This window comes from Toxorhynchites rutilus, chromosome 1 (assembly GCF_029784135.1).
Source record: "Toxorhynchites rutilus septentrionalis strain SRP chromosome 1, ASM2978413v1, whole genome shotgun sequence".
NCBI lineage: Eukaryota > Metazoa > Arthropoda > Insecta > Diptera > Culicidae > Toxorhynchites > Toxorhynchites rutilus.
In genome coordinates this window covers 46,931,958-46,953,961 of record NC_073744.1, presented here as the reverse complement: position 1 = coordinate 46,953,961, position 22,004 = coordinate 46,931,958, and the positions used below count along the sequence as shown (strand labels likewise).

At 39.8% G+C, this 22,004-nt stretch overlaps 1 protein-coding gene across 4 annotated transcripts in view; it reads right to left on the bottom strand.

Annotated features, from left to right (window-relative positions):
* Nucleotides 1-1,412: 1,412 nt before the first annotated feature.
* The window catches only part of LOC129763209 (sodium-independent sulfate anion transporter), a 119,810-nt gene continuing 99,218 nt past the window's right edge, over nucleotides 1,413-22,004 (bottom strand). For all 4 annotated transcript variants that reach the window (XM_055762089.1, XM_055762088.1, XM_055762090.1 and 1 more), the window contains 8 exons: nucleotides 16,614-16,788; nucleotides 4,356-4,491; nucleotides 4,147-4,255; nucleotides 3,614-4,027; nucleotides 3,198-3,552; nucleotides 2,835-3,137; nucleotides 2,630-2,775; nucleotides 1,413-2,566 (listed from right to left, as the gene is read on the bottom strand). In XM_055762089.1, the coding sequence (XP_055618064.1) occupies nucleotides 2,210-2,566; nucleotides 2,630-2,775; nucleotides 2,835-3,137; nucleotides 3,198-3,552; nucleotides 3,614-4,027; nucleotides 4,147-4,255; nucleotides 4,356-4,491; nucleotides 16,614-16,737 (1,944 nt within the window). In that variant the 5' untranslated portion in view covers nucleotides 16,738-16,788 and the 3' untranslated portion in view covers nucleotides 1,413-2,209. The remainder of the gene's footprint in view (nucleotides 2,567-2,629; nucleotides 2,776-2,834; nucleotides 3,138-3,197; nucleotides 3,553-3,613; nucleotides 4,028-4,146; nucleotides 4,256-4,355; nucleotides 4,492-16,613; nucleotides 16,789-22,004) is intronic.

Here is a 22,004-nt window from a genome sequence, read left to right as displayed (position 1 = left end):
ACACCCGACATTTCTGGAGGATTTGTCGGAGGGCAAAAATCTGGTCCGTAGTGGCGCGGGCCCCCATGAAGCCTGCTCGGTACTGCCCTACGAAGCCTTTGGCTATCGGGGATAGACGACGTGTAAGAATCTGGGAGAGCACCTTGTAAGCAGCGTTAGTTAGCTCCTCCCAAATCCTGGATATTACCCAATGAAGTGCCGTTGCCAGTATATTTTTACCGTGTTTATAGAGTTCAGTCGGAATTTGGTCTTTTCCAGCGGCTCTATTTGCCTTCAGCAGCCCGATTTCTCGCTGGATCTCCTGGAGGTCGGGGGCTAGGACATCATTATCGTTTGAAGGCACTCCCAGGTAGGTTTCCATTACGCCTCCATCTGCTATCTCGCCATTGAGGTGCTTATCGAAGAACTGCTGTCACCTGTCGACCACCTCGCGCTCGCTTGTAATCAGGTTTCCTTCCTCGTCCCTACACATGTCTGGATTCGGTGTGTAGCTCTTACGAGATTGGTTCACCTTCTCATAGAACTTGCGCGTATCACTAGCCTGAAATAGTTGTTCTAATTCGTCACGATTCCTGTTCTCCTGCTGGCGCTTTTTTCGCCTCAGTATCGTGGCCAACTTATTCCGCGCTCGTCGATATTTGGCCAAATTCTCCCTCGTGGCAATGCTTAGATAGTTTTTCCGAGCTGTTTTGCTTCTCTCCATCACTTGCTGGCACTCCCCGTCGAACCAGTCGTTTCTTGGGCTCGTAGTTTCTTCACCTAGTACCGCGGTTGCGGTCTCTTCAATTCTCTTCGAGATTCGAAGCAATTAGCTCCCCAGAGGAGGGTAGTGCCTCATCCAACAGGCGCGCGTAATCTCGACAGCTTGCGGTCTTTTAACTGCCGAATGTTAAACCGAGGAGGGCGGTTTTGCCGTGAGTTGTAAGCATCCACGTTCATCTTTTCTTGACAAATCATAGAACAAACTTCATTTGTATGTTTTGGAACGGAACTGAAAATACATCATTAATGTTCAAGAGTCGGAAACCGCAAAAAGTTAGGCGTTGTCACGTTACAAAAGTTCAACTGTAAAATGTTCTCCAACAGAAGATTCTTGTAGGGAATTTTCTCAACGCTACTATGACATCGTTTAATTTTTGGGTAATCGTGTGATTTATATATGGAAACGAGAGAAAAAAAAACTGTTTTTAGTGAGTCAAAGTTGTCACGTCACGGTGGAATGGGTCAACAGACGCGAGCATGGCTCCTGTCTGTCAGATTCAGTGCGTTCGGATGTTCGTCAAGTGGTGCCATCTATGCACCAGAACGGAGTGAAGTATTAAGTTTGGTTACGTTTGGCGTGAAATTATGCGAAAATCTAAGCGGAGATACACTGTATGGGGATTTGTGAAGCATAAAAATCACTGTACGCATCATTTTAATTGTTTATTGATAAATTATAACCTTATCACAGTTATTTGTTACACGAATCTAATAATTAAAAAATATAATTTAAAAGTTATAGGTTACAGTGGCATCAATTTTACGAGCTATCGTTCGGTAAAAAGCGCTTACAAACTAAACTGCATCATACTCTGCGTTGCTTTATGGCTTGAACGTTCAAATGAGTCGCGGCTACAAATTTTTGAGGATACCGAAATAGCAGTGTACGGTTGGATATACATGATTTCATCGAACTTCGATACCTCAACGACGTTCTCTTGTTGGCGATTTTGCGAGTGCGGTATATAAGCTCAATTAGAGAATGATTGGTGCCTGCTGTAGTGGTAACATGTGTTTCTTTTTGAATGCACGCTTCACTGGTTGCTCAATCTATGGAACCAAAGTGCTGAAGCTTGTCATTTCGTTGCTTCCTATCGTATTAATATCAAGAGCGTATAAATAAATACATTCATCGTTTTTCAACCATCTGTGGCTTGGTTTCGAATGGTTCACTACAAATTAAAATTGAAAGGAATGATCGTGATTCTATAATACGTGCCATTCTTACACATTGGTGTGTTCTAAATCGGATATCATACCATATGAGGGGCATTTACTGTTCTATTTCGCTCTCTCTCTATCTGTAGTGTTAGGAGAGACCGCCTGATAAAGCAAAACTATCATTTAATGCCTCGTGGGTCAAATGCTCAACAGCTGCTATTGAATGCCCCTTTAATACTGTTGGTAATACCTGAATTGGACTTATGCGAACCACCCGAGATAGAACTTACGCGTTGAGTACCTGCTTCGGCTTGAAGGCACGTTCCTTCATCAGCTCATCCAGATCTTCCTCCCGGTAGTAAACAATGAAGTCCACCGGTGAAAGACCCTCGAAGACGGCGCATACGCTCGGTTTAAGGTTGTAGAAAAACAGCGGCTGGTCACGTTTCGCAAAGTCCTCAGTGATGTTATCAATAACAGTGGCTGCAGTGTAATCTGCTCCGTACACGTGTGAGCAGTCTATCACAACCGGCAGTGACTGACGGAGGGAATGTTTCGTCACCAGATTACGCACATAGTCAACCGACGGAAAGATGAGACACCGGTCGGGTGTAATGATCAGATATTCGGTTCCCGCGGGGCTCTGAAAAGAATGGTTAAGGTTTTTCACACTTACATATTGGCGATATGAAAGACAGTATCTTACCGTTAACCGTTCGACGGAAATTTTTGGTCTAGCAGCATGGTACAAGATGAACACAACATTCAGTCCAACTCCCAACAGGATGCCGATCTCCAACGGGAGGGCAAGACATGCAATAAAGGTACCGAGTCCAGGAATTAGGTCACTTTCTGTAGATGATAAAATATGGAATAAAAACAGCAAACAAATATCGTTTCGTTGAACTTACTTTTTGTGCGCCACATAGGTTTAACGACCTTGACCTCCACCATGAACACGACCGCCGCGATGATGATCGCAGCTAGGGTTGCCTTTGGTATGTACGAAAAGTACGGAGTGAAGAAGAGCAACGAAAGAATAACAATTGCACCGGTGTAAATGTTCCCCAGCGGTGTTCGTACTCCCGATGCATTGTTCACGGCACTTCTGCTCAAGGAACCAGTTCCTGGGAAGCCTTGTACGAAGGAATTCGCAATGTTCGCCACACCGATCGCAATCAACTCTTGGGTTGCATCTACCGGTTTTCCATTTGCTATGAAATCAGAGGGGATAAATCAGTTCTACGTTCTGAAATTTACTTGAAACCACATACAAAATGCCTTGCAAATGGCGATGTTTTCCATCAGTGCTATCAGCGGGATAACAATCAAGCCAGAGCCCAAACTTGACACGATTTCCGAGAAGGATTCATCCCGTCCGCTTGCGGTTTGGTTGGCATTCAGCGAGAAAGGGGGTATTTCGAATGACGGCATTCCCGGAGGAATATCTCCGATCAGTTTGAAAGGTGCCGATGCTGATGACTGAAAGACGTATCCTATGGCACCGCACACCACTACTAGAATAGCATTACGAGAAGTTCCAACCAGCCACATAAACTTGTTTATAATACGGTGCTTCTTTGATTTCAACTCATCCTCATTGGGGCCAACCTTGAGTCCAGCCACGATCTGAAACGTTTAGATCATTATAAAAACCTTAAAACGAAATAAAACGGTTTCAACAACCTACCCTCATAATCAACAAAACGGCTATGCACGTAATACCGAGTACAGTATCCCAAGCTCGAATGTTGTGGATGTCCTTGAAAATCGATTGCCAAATTTCCAGGAAGGTGGTTCCCCGGGCGGAAATTCCAAGGACATCCTTGATTTGCGATGTCACGATGATCAACGACACGGCGGATGTGAAGCCCGAGGAAACCGGCCCCGAGACAAAGTCCACCAGGAATCCCAGCCCGAAAATCCCCATCAGCAGCTCAATGATCCCGGTCAGGAAGCACAGTATAACGGATTTGGCAACGTTTCCTCGGGCGGTTTGATAAGTGAGCAGCGCTGCGATGGCAGTCGGTCCCATCGGAACATCCTTGCAGCTACCGAGCAAAATGTACACGATGCAGCCGAGAAAGGAACCATATAGACCGTACTGTAGAATACACAAAGGAAGGTTTCAATTATGGCTCATCGATGTGTGCTAAACTTGTCAATCAATTAAGTTTAGCGCCGAGAGAAATCAAGCGGAACTTATGTAATCGTGTTACTTACAGCAGCGGGAAGGCCGGCAATGCCGGAATAGGCAAGGGCTTGTGGAATCACAGTAAGACCAACGGTTATTCCCGCGACTAAATCCCCGACCGCATCGGTCACGTTGTAACTGGATGGGTAATACAAGAAAACAAAGCGGGTATTTATTGAACCGGCTGAACGGGCACGGCATTGATGCTGGCCCCGAGGCGGGGGTTGAATATACTTACTTGGGTAACCACCGCAGAATGGGCAATCGCTTGTACATCATTTTTCTAGAGCAGGCGCTTCTAACTTTACGTTGGCACCATTGGTTGACATCTTCCAAGCGAGATTCCGGATTGATTTTCTTCCCCGTCGATGACACTGTCGGTAGTAGGAGAAAATATAATAGTGCATTTTTTAAATCTTTTATCTTCACTTGATGCGTTCGAATTGAATTGGCATCTATATATATTAGGCTGTCAAAAAAGTCCTGCGGTATTTCCGCGAGGTGTCGTTGTAAGCGCGTAGTTCTAGTTGTATTCATTGTATCGAGTCATACTATAGCTTGTTGGAAAGGTATTTTTGCGCGCTATATTATAGTCCTTGACAGTGTTTTGTTTGGTTAAGTCGTTCGTGAGTTATAGTGTCGCAAATATGGAGCAAAATAAAGAGAAAATCCGACATATTTTACAGTACTACTATGACAAAGGCAAAAATGCGTCTCAAGCTGCCAATAAAATTTGTGCAGTTTATGGACCCGATACAGTTTCCATTTCCACCGCACAACGATGGTTTCAACGTTTTCGTTCTGGTGTAGAGGTCGTCGAAGATGCGCCACGCTCCGGAAGGCCTGTCGTCGAAAATTGCGACAAAATCGCTGAATTAGCCGAGAAAGACCGGCATAGTAGCAGCCGTAGCATCGGCCAAGAGCTGGGGATAAGTCTTCAAACCGTTATTAACCATTTGAAGAAGCTTGGATTCACAAAGAAGCTCGATATATGGATGCCACACACGTTGACGCAAAAAAACATCTTTGACCGTATCGACGCATGGGAATCGCTGCTGAATCGCAACAAAATCGACCCGTTTCTGAAGCGGATGGTGACTGGTGATGAAAAGTGGGTCACTTACGACAACGTGAAGCGCAAACGGTCGTGGTCGAAGCCCGCTGAAGCCAGGAAGGTTCTGCTGTGTGTTTGGTGGGATTGTCAAGGAATAATCTATTATGAGCTGCTTCCCTATGACTAAACGCTCAATTCGGACCAGTACTGCCAACAACTGGACCGCTTGAAGGTAGCACTCATGAAGAAGAGGCCATCTTTGATAAACAGAGGCCGCATTGTCTTCCATCAGGACAACGCCAGGCCACACACTTCTTTGGTGACGCGCCAGAAGCTCCGGGAGCTCGGATGGGAGGTTCTTTTGCATCCGCCGTATAGTCCGGACCTTGCACCAAATGATTACCACCTGTTTTTGTCCATGGCGAACGAGCTAGGTAGTCAGAAGTTAGCCACAAAAGAGGCCTGTGAAAATTGGCTATCCGAGTTTTTTGCCAATAAGGAAGCGAGCTTCTATAACAGGGGTATTATGAAGTTGGCATCTCGTTGGGAACAAGTCATCGAACAAAACGGCGCATATTTGACTTAAAACAGATGATTATAACTAATTTTATGAACAAATGAAAATTCAAAAAAAAAACCGCAGGACTTTTTTGACAGCCTAATATTAAAATGGATTTCTGTCTGTCTGTCTGATTCTTATGGACTCGGAAACTACTGAACCGATCGACACGAAAATTGGTATGTAGGGGTTTTTGGGGTCGGGAAGGTTCTTATGATAGTTCGAGACCTCTTCCCCCTCTCTAAGGGGGGGCTGCCATACACATGGAACACAAATTTCTGCATTACTCGGGACTTAATCAAGCAAACGAAACCCAATTTGTCATGTGGAGGTTTTAAGGTGCAATAAATGTTTCTATGGTAGTTAGACTCTCCTCCCCCTCTCTAAGGAGGGCTACCATACAAATGAAACACAAATTACTGTTCAACTCAAGAACTAATCAAGTAAATGGAGCCAAATATGGGATGTGAGGGTTTTGGATACGAGGAATGTTATAGAACGCACTCCTATATCTTCTTGTATCTATATACATAAAAATGGATCGCCGAATGTGTTGATAAGACCAAAACTCGAGAATCGTCCGATTAGGGCTTTCATTATTCTATCATATTTTCTGTATCGAACATTCATTCCATGTAAAGGAGAAACATGTTATTTGCAAGTGGATGAAATATCTTGAACGAGAATTGTGTCTGAAAATAATCTGATATTGTAATGACGAGTTTTGGTAGAAGCACTAGGAATTTTATAATAAAATGTAATTTTAAAGGGTAGATTAGAAGATCAATCAATGAACAGTTCTGCGATTGGACCCATGAACGTGCGCTTAGTAAGAAAACGTGGATGTGATAACGAAAAATAAATTTTGGGCAGGACGAAGTTTGCCAGGTCAACTAGTGACAAATAGAATCGAAAACTGAATAATAAAAATAAAAACCAATAATTGTCATACCTCGACTCTCTGGATCTTCCGGATTCTAGTCGCAAAAATCTAGTCTAATCGTATATTGAACGAAGACTGAAAACATATTAACTTTGAAAAATCAAACTCAAAAACTGAAAAACACATCTCTGATATATGTGGGCTGATGCTTGGGTAAATTATGTAAAAAAACCCAGCTTACAAAAAAATATAAAAAATATTGTGCCCTTGGTCCCGAGACCATGAAAACTATAAAAAGTAAATACAATCAAAAATTACAAGAACATAATCCAATGTTTTTCAAGTTGGTTTTTTTTTCAAAAAAGACTAGCTCATTTGCTCCGATTTGATATGTCAATCATCTGAATCGGTCCAATAGTTCAAATTAGTCATTTTTGGTGAAAGGGAAAACATTATTTTTCGGTCCATCGGCTAATTTTGAAAATCATAACGAAAAAACGTCTCTCTGATTTTGGATTGGCTCCAATTTGACAAGCCGATCATCTGAATCGTTTTAGGGGCTGTCCGCATACCACGTGGACAGAAAAAGCATGATTTTAGACTCCCCCCTCCCCCACCGTGGACAAGCGTGGACATTTACTGAACCGCTCCCCTGTTGACCACGTGGACATTTTTTGCGTATTCTCAGCTCAAGGAAATAATTGAATTGCGCCTATATTTAAAGCTTATTTTATATTACCGGGACTGTAGTGTTAATCTTGTTTTATCCTGATTGTAATATTAATTCAAACGTGAATTGGCTTTATTAGAAGTCGTGTTTTTCTGTCCTTCGAGTACCCAAGAATTAATTCGTATCGTTCTTCGGTTTCTTACAAACTCCATTTATGTAGTTTTGATTTTCCGTTGTCGATTTCCGCAACAAAACATCACTTATAGGTTTCGAACAGATTATTTTAAGAATAATAATTCCAATAGTAACTGATTCTTAGTGAATCATAGCTTAGAAGCCCGCTGTCTGATTGGAATACGATATGTGACAAAGTGACACAGTGATTTTTTAAAATCAAAAATTTCAAAATTCATGGGAATATAAATTTATTATTTTAAGTATCAAGAACTAGTGCATCGCAAAACTATCCAATAGCAATGAAGATTCGGACTATCCTCTCATGAGTCGGCTGAACTGTCCAAACTTCACGGTATTTCAAATCCAATTTGAAGAAGGTCTGACCATCGACAAGGAACCAGAAGATCGAATCAAAGGTAGCTGATTCCAAAACTCACTTGAAAGTGGTTGCTCTTTTCAAACGAACCCCAAATTTGTCACCGACAGACACGCAGAAAATGGCACGAGCTTCGCAATCCTAAATTCGAAAAACAAATAGTGGTTTGTGGAATGTCGAGACACAAGTTGTACCGAACCGTAATGCGTAAAATCTGGAAACGCAAGGATGCTCTCCAAGAATTTGCTGATGAAATACGGTTGCGTCGTTATGGATGATGGAATGTACTATAAGGCCATTATTTCCTTAAAGACTACTGATAAAAAAAAACCTCGTTAGATCTGCAAAGTGCCCTGAAAAACACAAAATAAAAAATGGTCAAACTCCAGGAAAAGCTGCATACTGAAAAATGAAACTCCTGCAACAATAAACCAGGATTCTTTTTCGAAAGAATTCCCTTCAGAAGATGTTGTCTTTTCCTGGCGTGGGATTATATGCTTTTTTGACCCGTCTTGGCTAACCATCACTATTCAGATAAAGGGTGTGTCACATCAAATTGCATCACGGAAAAAACGCTGTAGAAATTTAATTTTTAAGAATTATATCTTCAGCTTTCGTTTATTATCAGATAGATAAGAGTGTATAGATCACGTTGGCCATGATTCACTGTCAATTTTTCGTAAATTTGGAAAAATGTCGTCGAACGAAAAAGAGCGTCGTGAATTAATCCTGTGCACTCATTTCGAGAATCCGGAGTTGTCACATCGGGACATCGGTAAGATGCTGGGAATCGTCCAATCCACGGTCAGCAGAGTACTAAAACGATACTTCGAGAACCTAACCATCGACCGGAAGGTGAAGAACGGCAAAAATGGATGCTCCGTCAGTGAAAAAGATCACAAGCGCGTAGTTAAGCAGTTTAGACATGTTCCGAGAAGTTCGGTCCGGGATGTCGCCAATAAGCTGAATTTGTCAAGTTCATTCGTCCAGCGGACCAAGCAGCGGGAGGGCCTGCGTACATACAAGGTTCAGAAGGCTCCTAACCGCGACGAAAGGCAAAATATGGTGGGGAAGACGCGAGCCCGGAAGCTGTACACCGAAATGCTGACGAAGCCGCATTGCCTGGTAATGGACGACGAAACCTACGTCAAAGCGGACTTTCGTCAGCTGCCGGGCCTGTTGTTCTTCTCCGCAGAGGACAAATTCAGCGTTCCGGAGGAGATTCGCAAGCAGAGACTATCCAAGTTTGCCAAAAAGTACATGGTGTGGCAAGCGATCTGCTCTTGCGGAAAGCGGAGCGCCCCCTTCGTGATGACCGGCACGGTAAACGGGCAGGTTTACCTTAAGGAGTGCCTACAGAAGCGCTTACTACCACTATTGAAGCAGCACGAGGGCCCGACCAACTTCTTGCCGGATCTCGCTTCGTGCCACTATTCAAAGGACGTGTTGGAGTGGTACGAAGCCAACGGGGTCACCTTCGTGCCAAAGGAAATGAACCCGCCCAACGCGCCGGAGCTTCGCCCAATAGAGAAATATTGGGCGATTATGAAGCAGGCCCTCCGGAAGAACCCAAAAGTTGTCAAATCGGAGGCGGACTTCAAGAGAAAATGGATTTCTGTTCAAAAAAAACTACAACCTGACGTTGTACAGAACCTTATGGACGGGGTAAAGAGGAAGGTGTGAGCTTACGGGCTTGGGATCGAAGTATGAATAAAAAGAAAATGCCAAAAGTTGTTTAATAGTTTTTATTTTACTGTCTAAAATTTTCAAAAGGATCGGTCTACTGGGCGAATTTCTACAGCGTTTTTTCCGTGATGCAATTTGATGTGACACACCCTTTATGACCAAACGTTCATGTTGTATAACTAAGAATACTTGCTAGTTGATGACTTAATTACTTGATTCCAAGGAAGGAATTCAAGAGAATTTGTAGAGCTTTAACTTGATTGATAGAAGCAATCCAGTTTATCATGCATTTTTAGAAAATAATAGAACCCCATAAAAGCACATTTTGAAGTTTCTTCTTCACTTCTGAAAAAAGTACTTGGTTCCATTGATTTAAATGTTTTACAACTACATTCTGTGCAACATTTTCTTAACATTCAAATGAGCAGCATAATCATTCTAAGTAGCGTACTTTCTAAATGAGATTCAGCTCGAGGCATAAAATTGGGCTCAAGAAAAGTTCAACAACTCTGTTCTAGTTGAGAATTGACCATATGCGTAGAAGGATTGTTTCATCAAATGCTATCCTCTATCATTTCCTGAAATATTCCGAATCAGCTGCCTAATTCCATGTATATTTTTATTAAAATTTATATGTTTTAAATATGACGACTAGTGGTACGTGTACATTCTCATACAAATGTAAATATTGATTCCTATGAATTGACAGATTTCAGTGAAAAACTTCAATGTTTTGAGAAAAAATATATAATCGTTTGACTGGGCAGCACGCTCATGCGGCTCTATCCGTTCATTGATAAATATGGAGAGTGTTGAAATTCTCGAATATGTAACAGATTTTATTTGATTTTGAATGTACAGGTTATTGTATTTAAAAAAAAATTTATTCTTCCTGTCCACGTGAACTCAGTCTATACCCCCTCCTCCCTCTCCGTGGGCAAGCGTGGACATTTTCTTACTCCCTACCGCCCTAAAGTTGTCCAGGTGGTACGTGGACAGGATTTTGAGAAAAGTCATTTTTGGAAATAAGGGGAAAATGTTGATTTTTCGAACTACACCGACTTTTTTTCTGTATCATAGTGACTATTGGCTGGTACATCACTTTACTTCCATTTTTCGGAAGAAAGTCGGGAGTGAGAATTGAACTCGGGACCTTTAGCGTGAGAGATACAGAACCACCCTAAAATAGAAAGGGGAACCGTAAAGAAAAAAAAAGAAAACACGGGTCTAATATTTTGCGATAAGGAACGAAACTTCCAGTTCTCACGAAAATCTGAGAACCACTCTATCAGTTTGGCATGGAATGACTGTATAATAGTTTTCGTATCACGTATCACTGTTCGTGAGTACATCTGCCTACTAATCCAGTGGCTCGAGCAAATGGATTAGGAGACGAAATTATTGCCTGCGAGAACAAATATTAAATAAATTTAATAATAAAAAAACGTAAACACATTGATACAAATATTTGACAGCAATGACAAAGGCCGATAAATTAATGCTTTCACTGAGTGAGGAGCGCGAATTTGAATTTGAGTAGATTGTCAAATTAATTGTAAGCACCAACATGCACTGTTGATTGCTCGCTGTCTAAAACACTGAAACTGAAATACTGAACTTTTTGAATGTCTAAGTAGTTTTTCAGTATTTTTTAGCCAAATTACATCTCCAACGCAGAAGACGCAGAACGGCAATAGAAAATCCGGAACGAATTTATTGTGTTGTGGCGGTAGAAGCGAAAGCGATAGCGTCGAAACAAATTTTCATCTTCAGTTTTCCACCGAAAAGCGCCACTCTCAACACTAAAAAAATACCTTACGTCACTTTTAAGCCGGAAACAACAATAGAAATCGCGAAAATTGATTGATTGATCGGAAAACAAAACACAGATAAGTTATTTATGATTTCTCAGTCATCCAGTTAGCGATCAGACGGCAGCAAAGCTTTCCAAATGGTATTCCTCAAGGTGTATTTATTTAGTTTAGTGTTTCAATTTGGTCTTCTTCAAGGGCAAACGCAAATGAACTGAGAAAGCTTAAAGCCTCTATACTTCAAAACAAAATCATTACACCAATAAATCCAAACACAATCCTAAATTGACAGAAGCTTCAGCCAAAAATAAATATGAAATAGATCCATCGAATGCATCGAAATTTCTAAAATAACTCTCGAAAGTTTTAGTGGCCCTGAAAAGGACCTTTGGGTTTGCGTTGTTCTGTAGACTTTTGTAGTTTTGTAGGCTGAATATAGCTTAAAATGGACATCAAAGGCATTAAACTAAACACCCGGCCTTGAAAAGATCATCTCAAAAGCTTCGCTGTCATCTGGTCGCTAGCTAGATGACTGATGAATTGTGAATACTGTAGTTTGAAATCGCGAATGGCTTGTTTATACTCAATGAAAAGAATACGGCGGAGCTTAGATAGCAATATTTTCTCTATACACATTGTCTGTAGAACGAACGCTGCATTTGCAATTCTAGCGACCGATTTTCGCTCGTCTGATATGCACTGATATTTCAGTATTGTACCTTGGCCACGGGAACACGATAGGAGAATATGTATTCTTCTAATTTTCGTTAATCAAAATCATTCATGGATAAAGGAACCTAGCAATCACATACAAAATGGTAAGGGACCAGTCGGGCCAACCGGAAGAGCCGCATGGATCGCAGGCAACCCGCGGGCTGGGTTGGGTATGGGTGCTCTAAACAGTCATACGGAAAGGAAATTTTAAGGTGTTAGGTAGCTAACCCGGGATAATAGGGGTAAGATCATGATTTTTGCCTTACTGTGTATCCACAGCACACTTGATTACCAATCAAGGAAAAACAGCAAAACCATATCGTCAGGTGTATGGCACGATTATCGCTATCTCACTCAACCTACCGTCATCGCATAACTCACTATTCCTCTGCTGTAAAAGTTCATCATCGACATCACAATATGTCAGATAGTGGTAAATTGGTAATTCGCGATGGTGTCGACGTCTGGTGGCGACTTCAAATTAGGGCCATAATTTGTGTCCCAAACTCGTTAGTGTAATCTCTATCAGATTAGAATACACGAAGCCAGTTTCTAAATTTTGAAATTTGAATGAAAATTTTCACATCATGTTATTTAATTACTTGAAACACATATTTCTGACTTTCAATCAACCATATGGCTATACAAGTCCAAAATTGTTGCTGAATTTTTTCATTATAATTTAAAATTGTCTTCGTAATCAATTTTCGTATGAGACTTTTTCACCAACTGCGAAGAAAAATGTTTTTAATACAAATAGAATACTAATTTGATATGGAGAAACTAATTTTCATTCATAATTTTAATTTCGAAAATGTTCATTCCGACTGAAAAACAGCTATTCGTTGACGCTCCCCTAAACTAGTAAACGAAACACAATGCCGCCAACACGGATCGCTGTTTTGAAGAAAATAAATACTTTTGACGTTTGAGATGTAGGCACCAAAAACATGGCGGGTGTCATACAGCTGCATATCGTAGACTAGCAACGTTGCACGTGGTGATCAAGTATGCTGTGAAAACAGTGGACACAGTGAGATTGCCTCTGCATTGCCTCAACTTTTAATCCCTTCTGGAGTTCAACAACTCAGCAATACTATCTAAGCCATGCAGGAGCCTCGATTAATTTAGGTTCAATTCGCATGTGACGGGTTGGATATGATGATTACCGCGCCCATTGGTTTAAAGACTGGAACGCGCAAAAATTGGTCGACTTCAAATTGGTGTATTTCTGTTGAAAATGCATGAAAAAACCTGAAGTGCTGCATTTGGTAATTGAGTGTACATACAATGGTTGCTATGATGAATTTTCACCGCTTGCACCGTTTGACGTCCAATCAAGGAGAGAATTGTCAAGCTAGAGAATTCGACGTTCTCGCACGCCAAGTTGGCAAAATTGGTGGATGTGACAAAATCGACCGCGACAAACGTTTTAAAAGGAGTGTCAGGGAGTGTCTGTCTACCGTTAGGAAGCATGGAAGTGGTGGCGATCTATCATTTTATTTGTTTATAGCGTCTTTAGGAACAAGTTAACAACAATTAACAAGAGAAAATTTCGTCGCTAACGGCCAGTTTTGTTTTTTTTTTGACGTAGAACTACGTCTTTCATTAAGGGTGCCAAATCAGAAAACAGGTCACGTTTTTATGAAATAAAGTTAACGTTAATAACTATTTTTGCCACGAACGGATTTTGGCGATTTACATACTAAACGAATCAGAAATTCCGTAAGATTTGTTTATTATGCTATACATTAGAATCCCCTGGTTTGTAAATGGTTAAAATTCATGAAAACTTTAAGCGTTTCCATTTTCCCATACATTTGTTCTGTCCATTTGTGTGCTTTCCCGAACAGAGCTTTCAATAACGAGCAACTCATCGACGACCAACGGAGGGGAAATCGTAGGATCTAAAGTCTCCGTGAACAAAGGAAAAGTAGGAGAATGAAGGGGAATACTTGCCTAGAGTATAAACAGTGGATCTCGCTGAGGCAAGCTTTCATTCGGCATCGGACTGTTGAGCAATCCAGTTCACTTTGCTTTCGCTGCGCTTCGATCTAAGATTGGACCCCACCAGTGGTAATCCAACTTGGATATCGTCGTTTGGATTTTCTGTTCATTTTTCGCGTTATTCGTATCGTGTGTTTTTCTTTCCGCGTCATACATTGGACGCTTCGCGTAGTGTGTGATGAACAAGAAGAAGAGGAAGGCAGGCTCGAGCCCTGCAAAAACGAACGCATTGCCAGTGTCAATAAAATTTCGAGGCAAGCGTCATCTAATGATGCACGCGATGTTGGTGCAGTGAAAAGCGCTCGCACTGAACCGAGCCTTCGTGAGTGTGACACCGCGTCGCACAACAGCGAAGTAGGCGATTTCGGCGCGTCGGTCGAAAATGTAAACGCCGTTACCCAGGCAGCAACCAAAATCAAGCTCCCCCCGCTGGTGGTGAAGGCGGTCGCTCTTGACAAACTCATCAGCGAATTCGTATCGATGGGTGTTCATTGGCATTCATTGGCAGAGTACAAGCTGTGTGGCATAATTCAGTCTTTTTCCAAACAGTTAACATTGTTTGTTTTCCGTCATCATAAGGACTTCGTTGGTGCCTTTGAGATCGCATCAATGCATTAAACTGACGTTATAGCGAAGCAGACGTTAAGGTTGTGCGCCAAAAAAATATTTTGGGAATACCAAGCATCTTGAATGTCTTACTGGAATGTTATAAGTTATTTGGGTTCGCGTGCCAGTCGTAAAACTGCCTTCAACTAGGATTGCATTTGCGCTAATATGGATCATAATGAAGCATTGATACTGTTTTCGAGGTTGTTATTAACAAAAAGAGTTTATTTTGCTTGTTTAGTCACCAAGAAAGTAAATGTTCTGGAATTTTGTATGTGATTAGGTTTCGATTGCCAGTAGCAAAACTTCCTCCACTAAGGGTGACAGCTGCGCTTCTCTCGAGCATGAGAAAGTTATGCAACTCTTTTCGAGGCCAGTAATATTAACAGAAGCGTTTCTTTTGAGAATAGCGCAAAATGCTAGAAGTGTTTATATTCCTAGTAGTTTCAAGCCACCAATGTAAACCAAGAAATAAATTGCGACATACGATCAGCTAGTGTATTGTTTTGCGAGGGCAAGAATGAATCATAAATCATTTATCGTCAACTGATTCTACAATGAAAAAACCATTTCAGATATTATTCCACTAAGCAGTTGTTTCTAAAGTTTCACAGCATTATAGAATAATATCCGAAGGTATAAAGAAGCGACTTATATAAAATAACAGCGTAGTTCTACGTCAACAATGCGGTCGTATCTTGGACACAACCTCCTATAATTTTTTTTTTATCTGTATTATAGTGATTTTCAACTCATTTGGCTGGTTCGTAACTTTTTACTTCCATTTTTGGAAGAATGTCGGGAGTGAGAATTGAACTCGTGACCTTTAGCGTGAGAGGCATGTATGTTACCACTACGCCAGATCGCCTCCACGGCCAGATTTGTGGAACACTTGGGGTTTGCACCACGATAATGCACCAGCTCATCGATCGATCATTGTGAAACTAATTTTTCACCAAAAATGGCACGAATGTGATTAAACAAGCACCGCAAACTAAATTTACCGCTTCGTGAGACCGTTTTGACGGCATTGAAGACATAAAAACGAATTCGCTGGGTGAACTGAAGGAAATTCCTGAATACAGTTATGAAAAGTGTTCGTTGGAAAATGTGTATTGCGTCAAAAGGGGTATGTTTTAAAGGCGATAATTTAAATCAAGAAGATAAATAAAGCATTTTCGTTTTCAAAGAAACTTTGAAAACATCAAGAAAAAAGTTTTCGCTACATCACCGTGGTCCAAGTGACGAACCAGTGAAAAGTCTTTTTTTTCTTTTTTTTTATTCTTTATTTGAGAGGCTTTCAGCCTCCTGGGCTGGTTCGCCTCAAGTGAAAAGTCTGAAAGACACTATAATACAGTATTATGCGGTGTTTTTTTCACTTCATTAGGAGGTTTTCCAGTGTAAAGGCACGAATTTCGGACGTTTTTTCGAGCTCCGAAAAAATAAAATAAAGAATATTTTTATCATCCATTATTTCATTATTTGTTTACCGATCTTTTAACAATAAAACACAAAATGAACGGAAAAAATAATCATAATTATAATAGTTACAAGCTTATGAAGTAAGGGGGTTAAAAAAAATGTTCCAAGGCGTTCACGATTCAAGCCCTTCTGGTTATCTGAAACAAAAAAAATCGAACAGATTCTAATCCAGTAAAGATGCCACTGTCGCGTGAACCTCGGACAAGTCAAAAACACGTTTTTTGACAATACGGCGGCCGTTTGAAGAAAAAAAAAACTGTTTAAAACGTTTTTTAATGCAAGAAAATATTGTGTTGCAGCTGTTCCAGATTTCGTTTTGACAATGTTGAACACCGAAGCACAAGTCATAATTTCTTCTAAGAATTGTGTAGTTGCTAGACAAGCTGTCACTGATGAACAATTTGTCATAAAATCACCCATTTCCCCCACAACCTGCTGAAAGTCGATCATTCATGTAGCTACATAACTTACGTATAAATTCATTGGACCCTGTCAGGCCACCATGGGGTTCTCCGGTGGGCATTGATATATCTAGCGTTGAACAATCCATTCCCTCGTTGATGTACGACCCGTCCATATTGATTTGCGTTTTCATTTTATCACACGTGCCGCCGCCACTGACTGTTCACAATTGTTCGCAAGTACCCTGTGGAGAAAATACGTGGAAATGAAGATGTTAATCATTTGTCGATAATCGAGCCACGAAGTAATAAAGACATAAAATTCATGGCAGGGTGTCAACATTTTGTTTCTATCGAAGAGGACAGATCATCTCTCTTGGCAAACAGCCGACAGAAGTGCCACCAGGATGATAATTGTCGATGTTATTGTCGATTGTTACTTATCATTTAGTGTCCATTTGTTCTAGTGTTGAACATAAACATTCGGTTCAAACGATTCTGCGCGTGCCGCAGCGTGAAATGTGTTGGGATATCCCAGTTTACGTTTGTTCTGCATAACATATTTATAAATTATTACGATTTCTTTCGTTGTCTGCAACCATTCAATGTGACTCGTGTCATAACCATAACCAAAAAGAAACAAGAAACGATTCTTTCTCGAATCTAGGTATCTTGAGGAGGGTCAACAAACGAGATAAAAAAAAATATAAATAGCGTCTCAGGAATTTGATTTGTCGATACAAACACAAGGATTGTTACAAGCATACGAATGATTAAAAAAGATAGACAAAAGCGTCCCCAGAATGTGTCGGATGTATCGAATAAAAACTATAAATAGCAATAATCGACAAAACAGAACAAAACGGCGAAAACATTCCTGTAGAGGAATTTCGAGAAGAATGCATCAAATAACACATTGACAAAAAATGGATACTAATCATCAAACAGTAATCCGGACAGACATTCTAATATGCATCCATTCTAAACGATATTGACATTTGCTGATGTGGTTATGAACTGTGAACGATCGTATTAATTGTTGATAATTGTGCTAAACGTCGTGCCACAAGTTTTCACTGTTATTTCGACAGTCCGGTATCCATCCATGAACAACATTGAGCGAAGACCATGACTATTATAAAATATGCCGATCCGGATTCAATTCACACTTCAAGAGAAATCGGTTCGATCTGGATTATGGCAAACGTGTTAACGAGTAAAGATTGAACCCCAAAAAAGTCGGTCTTGAAAATTTTGTTAAAGTGAAAATAAGCATTTATTCATTGATGTAGGATTAAATTGGAGGTGCAATGTTTTGAGCGATAATATCTCTTTGCCAGCTAAACGGAGTGGTATGATAATTACTTAATTCTAAAGACAAACTTTCTAAAAGTTATATGCTTGTTACTTATCCATCCGAAAAACTTGTTTCAACAGCTCAAAAATTTGCTTTGAAAACAAGCTATTGAAATCACACAAATCTGTATATAAACGTGTGCCCGGAAATCCATTTACTTATAATTGTGAAGCGGCTGTAGAATGGTCTCACTCGCTCGCCAAAGCACTATGTTCTCTATCTCCAAATCACGTTTTTATTCTGCTGCCGGTCTGAACGGAGCCTCTAGCGAAAAACGAAGTATCGATGATAATTGAGGGGCTCGAAAGGAAAGGGGTGTAAGCAGAAAAGCCCACCTTCCTGATTTTTCATGATTTCTCAGATTTTTTGGCACGTTCCCTGACATCCTGACAAACTCTCAATTTTGATTGGTTTTTCAGAAATGATTCTGATTTCTCCTGATTTTTGTTCTTTTTACTTTCTTAGAATGAAAATCATCCGTGAAAAATATACTAGGATCCATGTCAAAGTTTTACTGATTCGAAATGAGAACTGTCATAATAGCTCCCCGGTCCGCACAAGTATAATGCTTACATTCAATGAAATTCTCCTGGTACAAAGTGGTACCAAGCTTATTTATTAATGTGTATGATCGTTGCAAATCGACTGAATAGGCTTTTCCAGAGTGAAAGACCCGAATTAGTTTTTTAAATAATAACGATATTATGTTTGAGGAACAATATTACCTTGTATGATGTGTATGTATGAGTGGCCGAAAAATTATTGATGAAGGAATGCGTTTCAGAGTGTAATATTCTTCTGTAGGAGCATTGTACCACTGCGACCATTAGTTTGATCTGTAAGATCTGTAATATTTCTCAAGAAAACATTTTTAAATTCAAAGTCAAAATAATATGATTTTTAATTTTTTCGTCAGATTCAAGGTAGAATCAACTTTAATGGTGAAACTATTGTAACACCCACTGCTGATATGTTTTCCTCAATTGATGAGTAAAGATTAATTCCAAAGTAGGGAGGATGAATTCAACGGAATTCTAAATATTGATTTCTCAGCGAATCAAGAACTTCAACTCTATGGCCAGCATGAAAAATAACTAGCAAAGAACAAGCGTGTTCCCGTATGATATAATTTTTAACTTGCGTGAAAGGTGATGAAATATTGTAGAACGAAATACGAACGATTGTAGAATAAAATTAAATAAATGTCAGTCTGCCTGTGAAAATGATGCTTTTGTTTCCCCCGAAAATCGGCACGAGCTCTCTGAACAACCCAATGTGAGCTATCCTGATTTCTTCCTAATATTTATTTTCATTCTTCCTGGTTTTTGGTAATTATAGTTGGAAAGGTATGGTATAGTTCGATTTGCTCTACATCGACTCTTTCTTTTGGTTATAACTAAGCTGCAAGCATATTCTTGCTGTATTTGTCAATTTGGAAGATAGATCAGAACCTCATCTATCGGTTTCTATAGCAAGCCCAAATTGGAACGTTTTTGCAGCAGAGTTTTTAACGACAGAAAAAGTTGATGAAGAGAAAATCGATCAAGTCATTTACTTCTTCTTTGCTTCTGAGCCCATTTTGCGTTGAAGGTTCTTGTTTCAAGGATTTAAGGTATCTAATAGAACCATTGAATCGTTCTATTTATTCATTTAACGTTATCAACGGGTTGAGTTAGAACCCTAGTGATACAAAATTATCTCAATCTATCTTATGGAAGGTTACGGCGAAGGCGGTTTTTATTGATTCTCTTGTTACATACGTAATTGAATACGCGAGACATGCTTGTAATCATCGACAAATTTTGACGTAGGATTGCGTTTTCGAGATCAACTAGAACAGTAATTTTCAACCGGTGGAGAATTCTCCCCTAGTGGGGAATTTGGTCATCAAAAGGGGGAAATTGTGCAAGGGAATATTGCATATTTACTTCGCTTTGAAGATGACAATGATTAGCAAAAATTTCTACAAATCCTTCTTGGATATGGTAAAATTTGCAATCCTCGTCAATCATTCCCAAATGTAATGTTGTAATGTTCAATTGAACAATTTCACAATGTTTGAAAGACTTTCTTCAGTGAATGATGATGGAACAGACGACGAAACAGTACAGAAGACCATTAAAAAGTAAATTGTACAGCATTTGTCTAGATTTCTTACAACAAGTTAAACTTAAAACATATTTTCCTTACATCAAAGAACGCCGATTTGGATAAGGTTTTGAAATCCCTTCCGACTGGACAAGGTTTGAAATCCCTTCCGACTGGCAGTGACGAAAGTTTCGGACCGATTTCAGAACAAACTCATCGATCTACAAATGATCGATTTTCATCCTGATATGCGGAATAAGCGTTTCAAGCGTTGTTGTCTTTTGCGTAGTATTTATGTGGATTTCGTACAATGCTGCTGATGGAAACGCCATAACAGAGTGGATACCGAAGATGACATGAGGTGTGCTTTTCGACAACGCTCTCAAGAATTAGTTTTTGGCGGAAATCGTTCAGGCGCAGTTCAGGTGCCATACTTTCTTTATATACCTTTTTTGTAATCAGATACAAGTACAAAATCAAATTTGTTGCGAATATAACATGAAAACCGTCTTATTAAACAGTTATCAATACAGATTTTCTGCAAAAAAAAAATCAAGACCAAAAACACAGATATTACTATGGCAGTCCTGATGTATTACTGATGTATGCATTACTGGATTTCCTTCCTTACTTTATACTCTAGCCTATTGCTCTAACTTTCTTTCCACACTCACCAAACCAAAAAACATTTTACAAATAGATTTGCGAAGATTTTGCTCCATCTGCCTTTCGCTCAATTTGAGTTTTCTGAGCTACTGGAACTTTCCAACCCGCGTCCAACGACCCGTACAATTCCTCTTCTTCGAACCGTTTCGTTGTACCTACTTTTAAATTCCCGAAACCATGACTAAAAGGCAAGTGTTTTTCAGATTGTCAGATTATACAAACAGTTGTTTAAAATTGGTGTAAATCAATGGCTCTGAAGATTGTCGGACTATATTATTATGGATACAGTGCTCAACGCTCCTTCAATGTCTAAGAAAACAGAAAGACGTCTGAATTTCGGAAGGAAGTAACGCGAGACAATCATTTGGTTGTATATGATAAAAAATAATTGTTTCTTCTTCTTCTTTTTTGGCTTTAAAAGGGTTTAAACTTTTCAGTTCATTTGCCTCTATATTATTCGTTTCGACACCGTTTTCTTCTTATATAGTTGCCACGGACCGTTTACCCCAAAAACATTACCTTGTGAATTCATTTTATTGCGCCTTTGGTTATGCGAAAATCGAAACAATCTTCTTTGTCTTCTTTGTTTTTAAGAGGCTTTAAACTTTGCAGTTCATTCGCCTCTAATCGAAACAATAACTCAATACTCAATAAAATCGAAACAATAACTGATTATTTCAGCGATTTACAATATTACCAGGGCACCGAAAAAGCTGTTTTTTATATAGAGTTTCAAAGAAAAAAAATTGAAGAAATTTGAATAGTATGTTTACAGTGAAGAACTTATGAACTTGTTGCATTTTCAACGAATTTTAAAAGAATGTTTTGCCGACGCTCTAAAACCGTGGTTTTGCTACATAAAAATGTATCCCAAATTAATATCGTACATTGTTAGCAGCCCAAAAAAATGGGAGTATTTTATTGAAATTTTTGGTTAAGTAAAATATTGAAATTAGAAATGGGCAAACCGTTCACGAACGGTACGAAAGAACTAGTTCGCCGGAAGGAGCGAACGAACGGTCGTTCTTTTTCAAAGAACAGTAGTTCTCTCCACGAACTGATTGCGAGCGAATGGTTTGTGAACGAACTGATTCTGAAAGAACGGTTTGCGAGTGAACTGTTTGACAATGAACTGTTTGTGAACGAACTGTTTGCGAACGATCGAGTGCAGCTGAACTGAATTGCGCTGGACGGAATAAATAAATATAACAAGAACACTTGTACGAAAAATAAAACGATATTGTCATCTATGCATGTAAGGCAGGGTTTATTTTGTTAATGTATACTCAATTTTGAGTTAAAACTTAAATTAGATTTTCGTAGTTTCAAAGGCAAAACTATATATTTTCA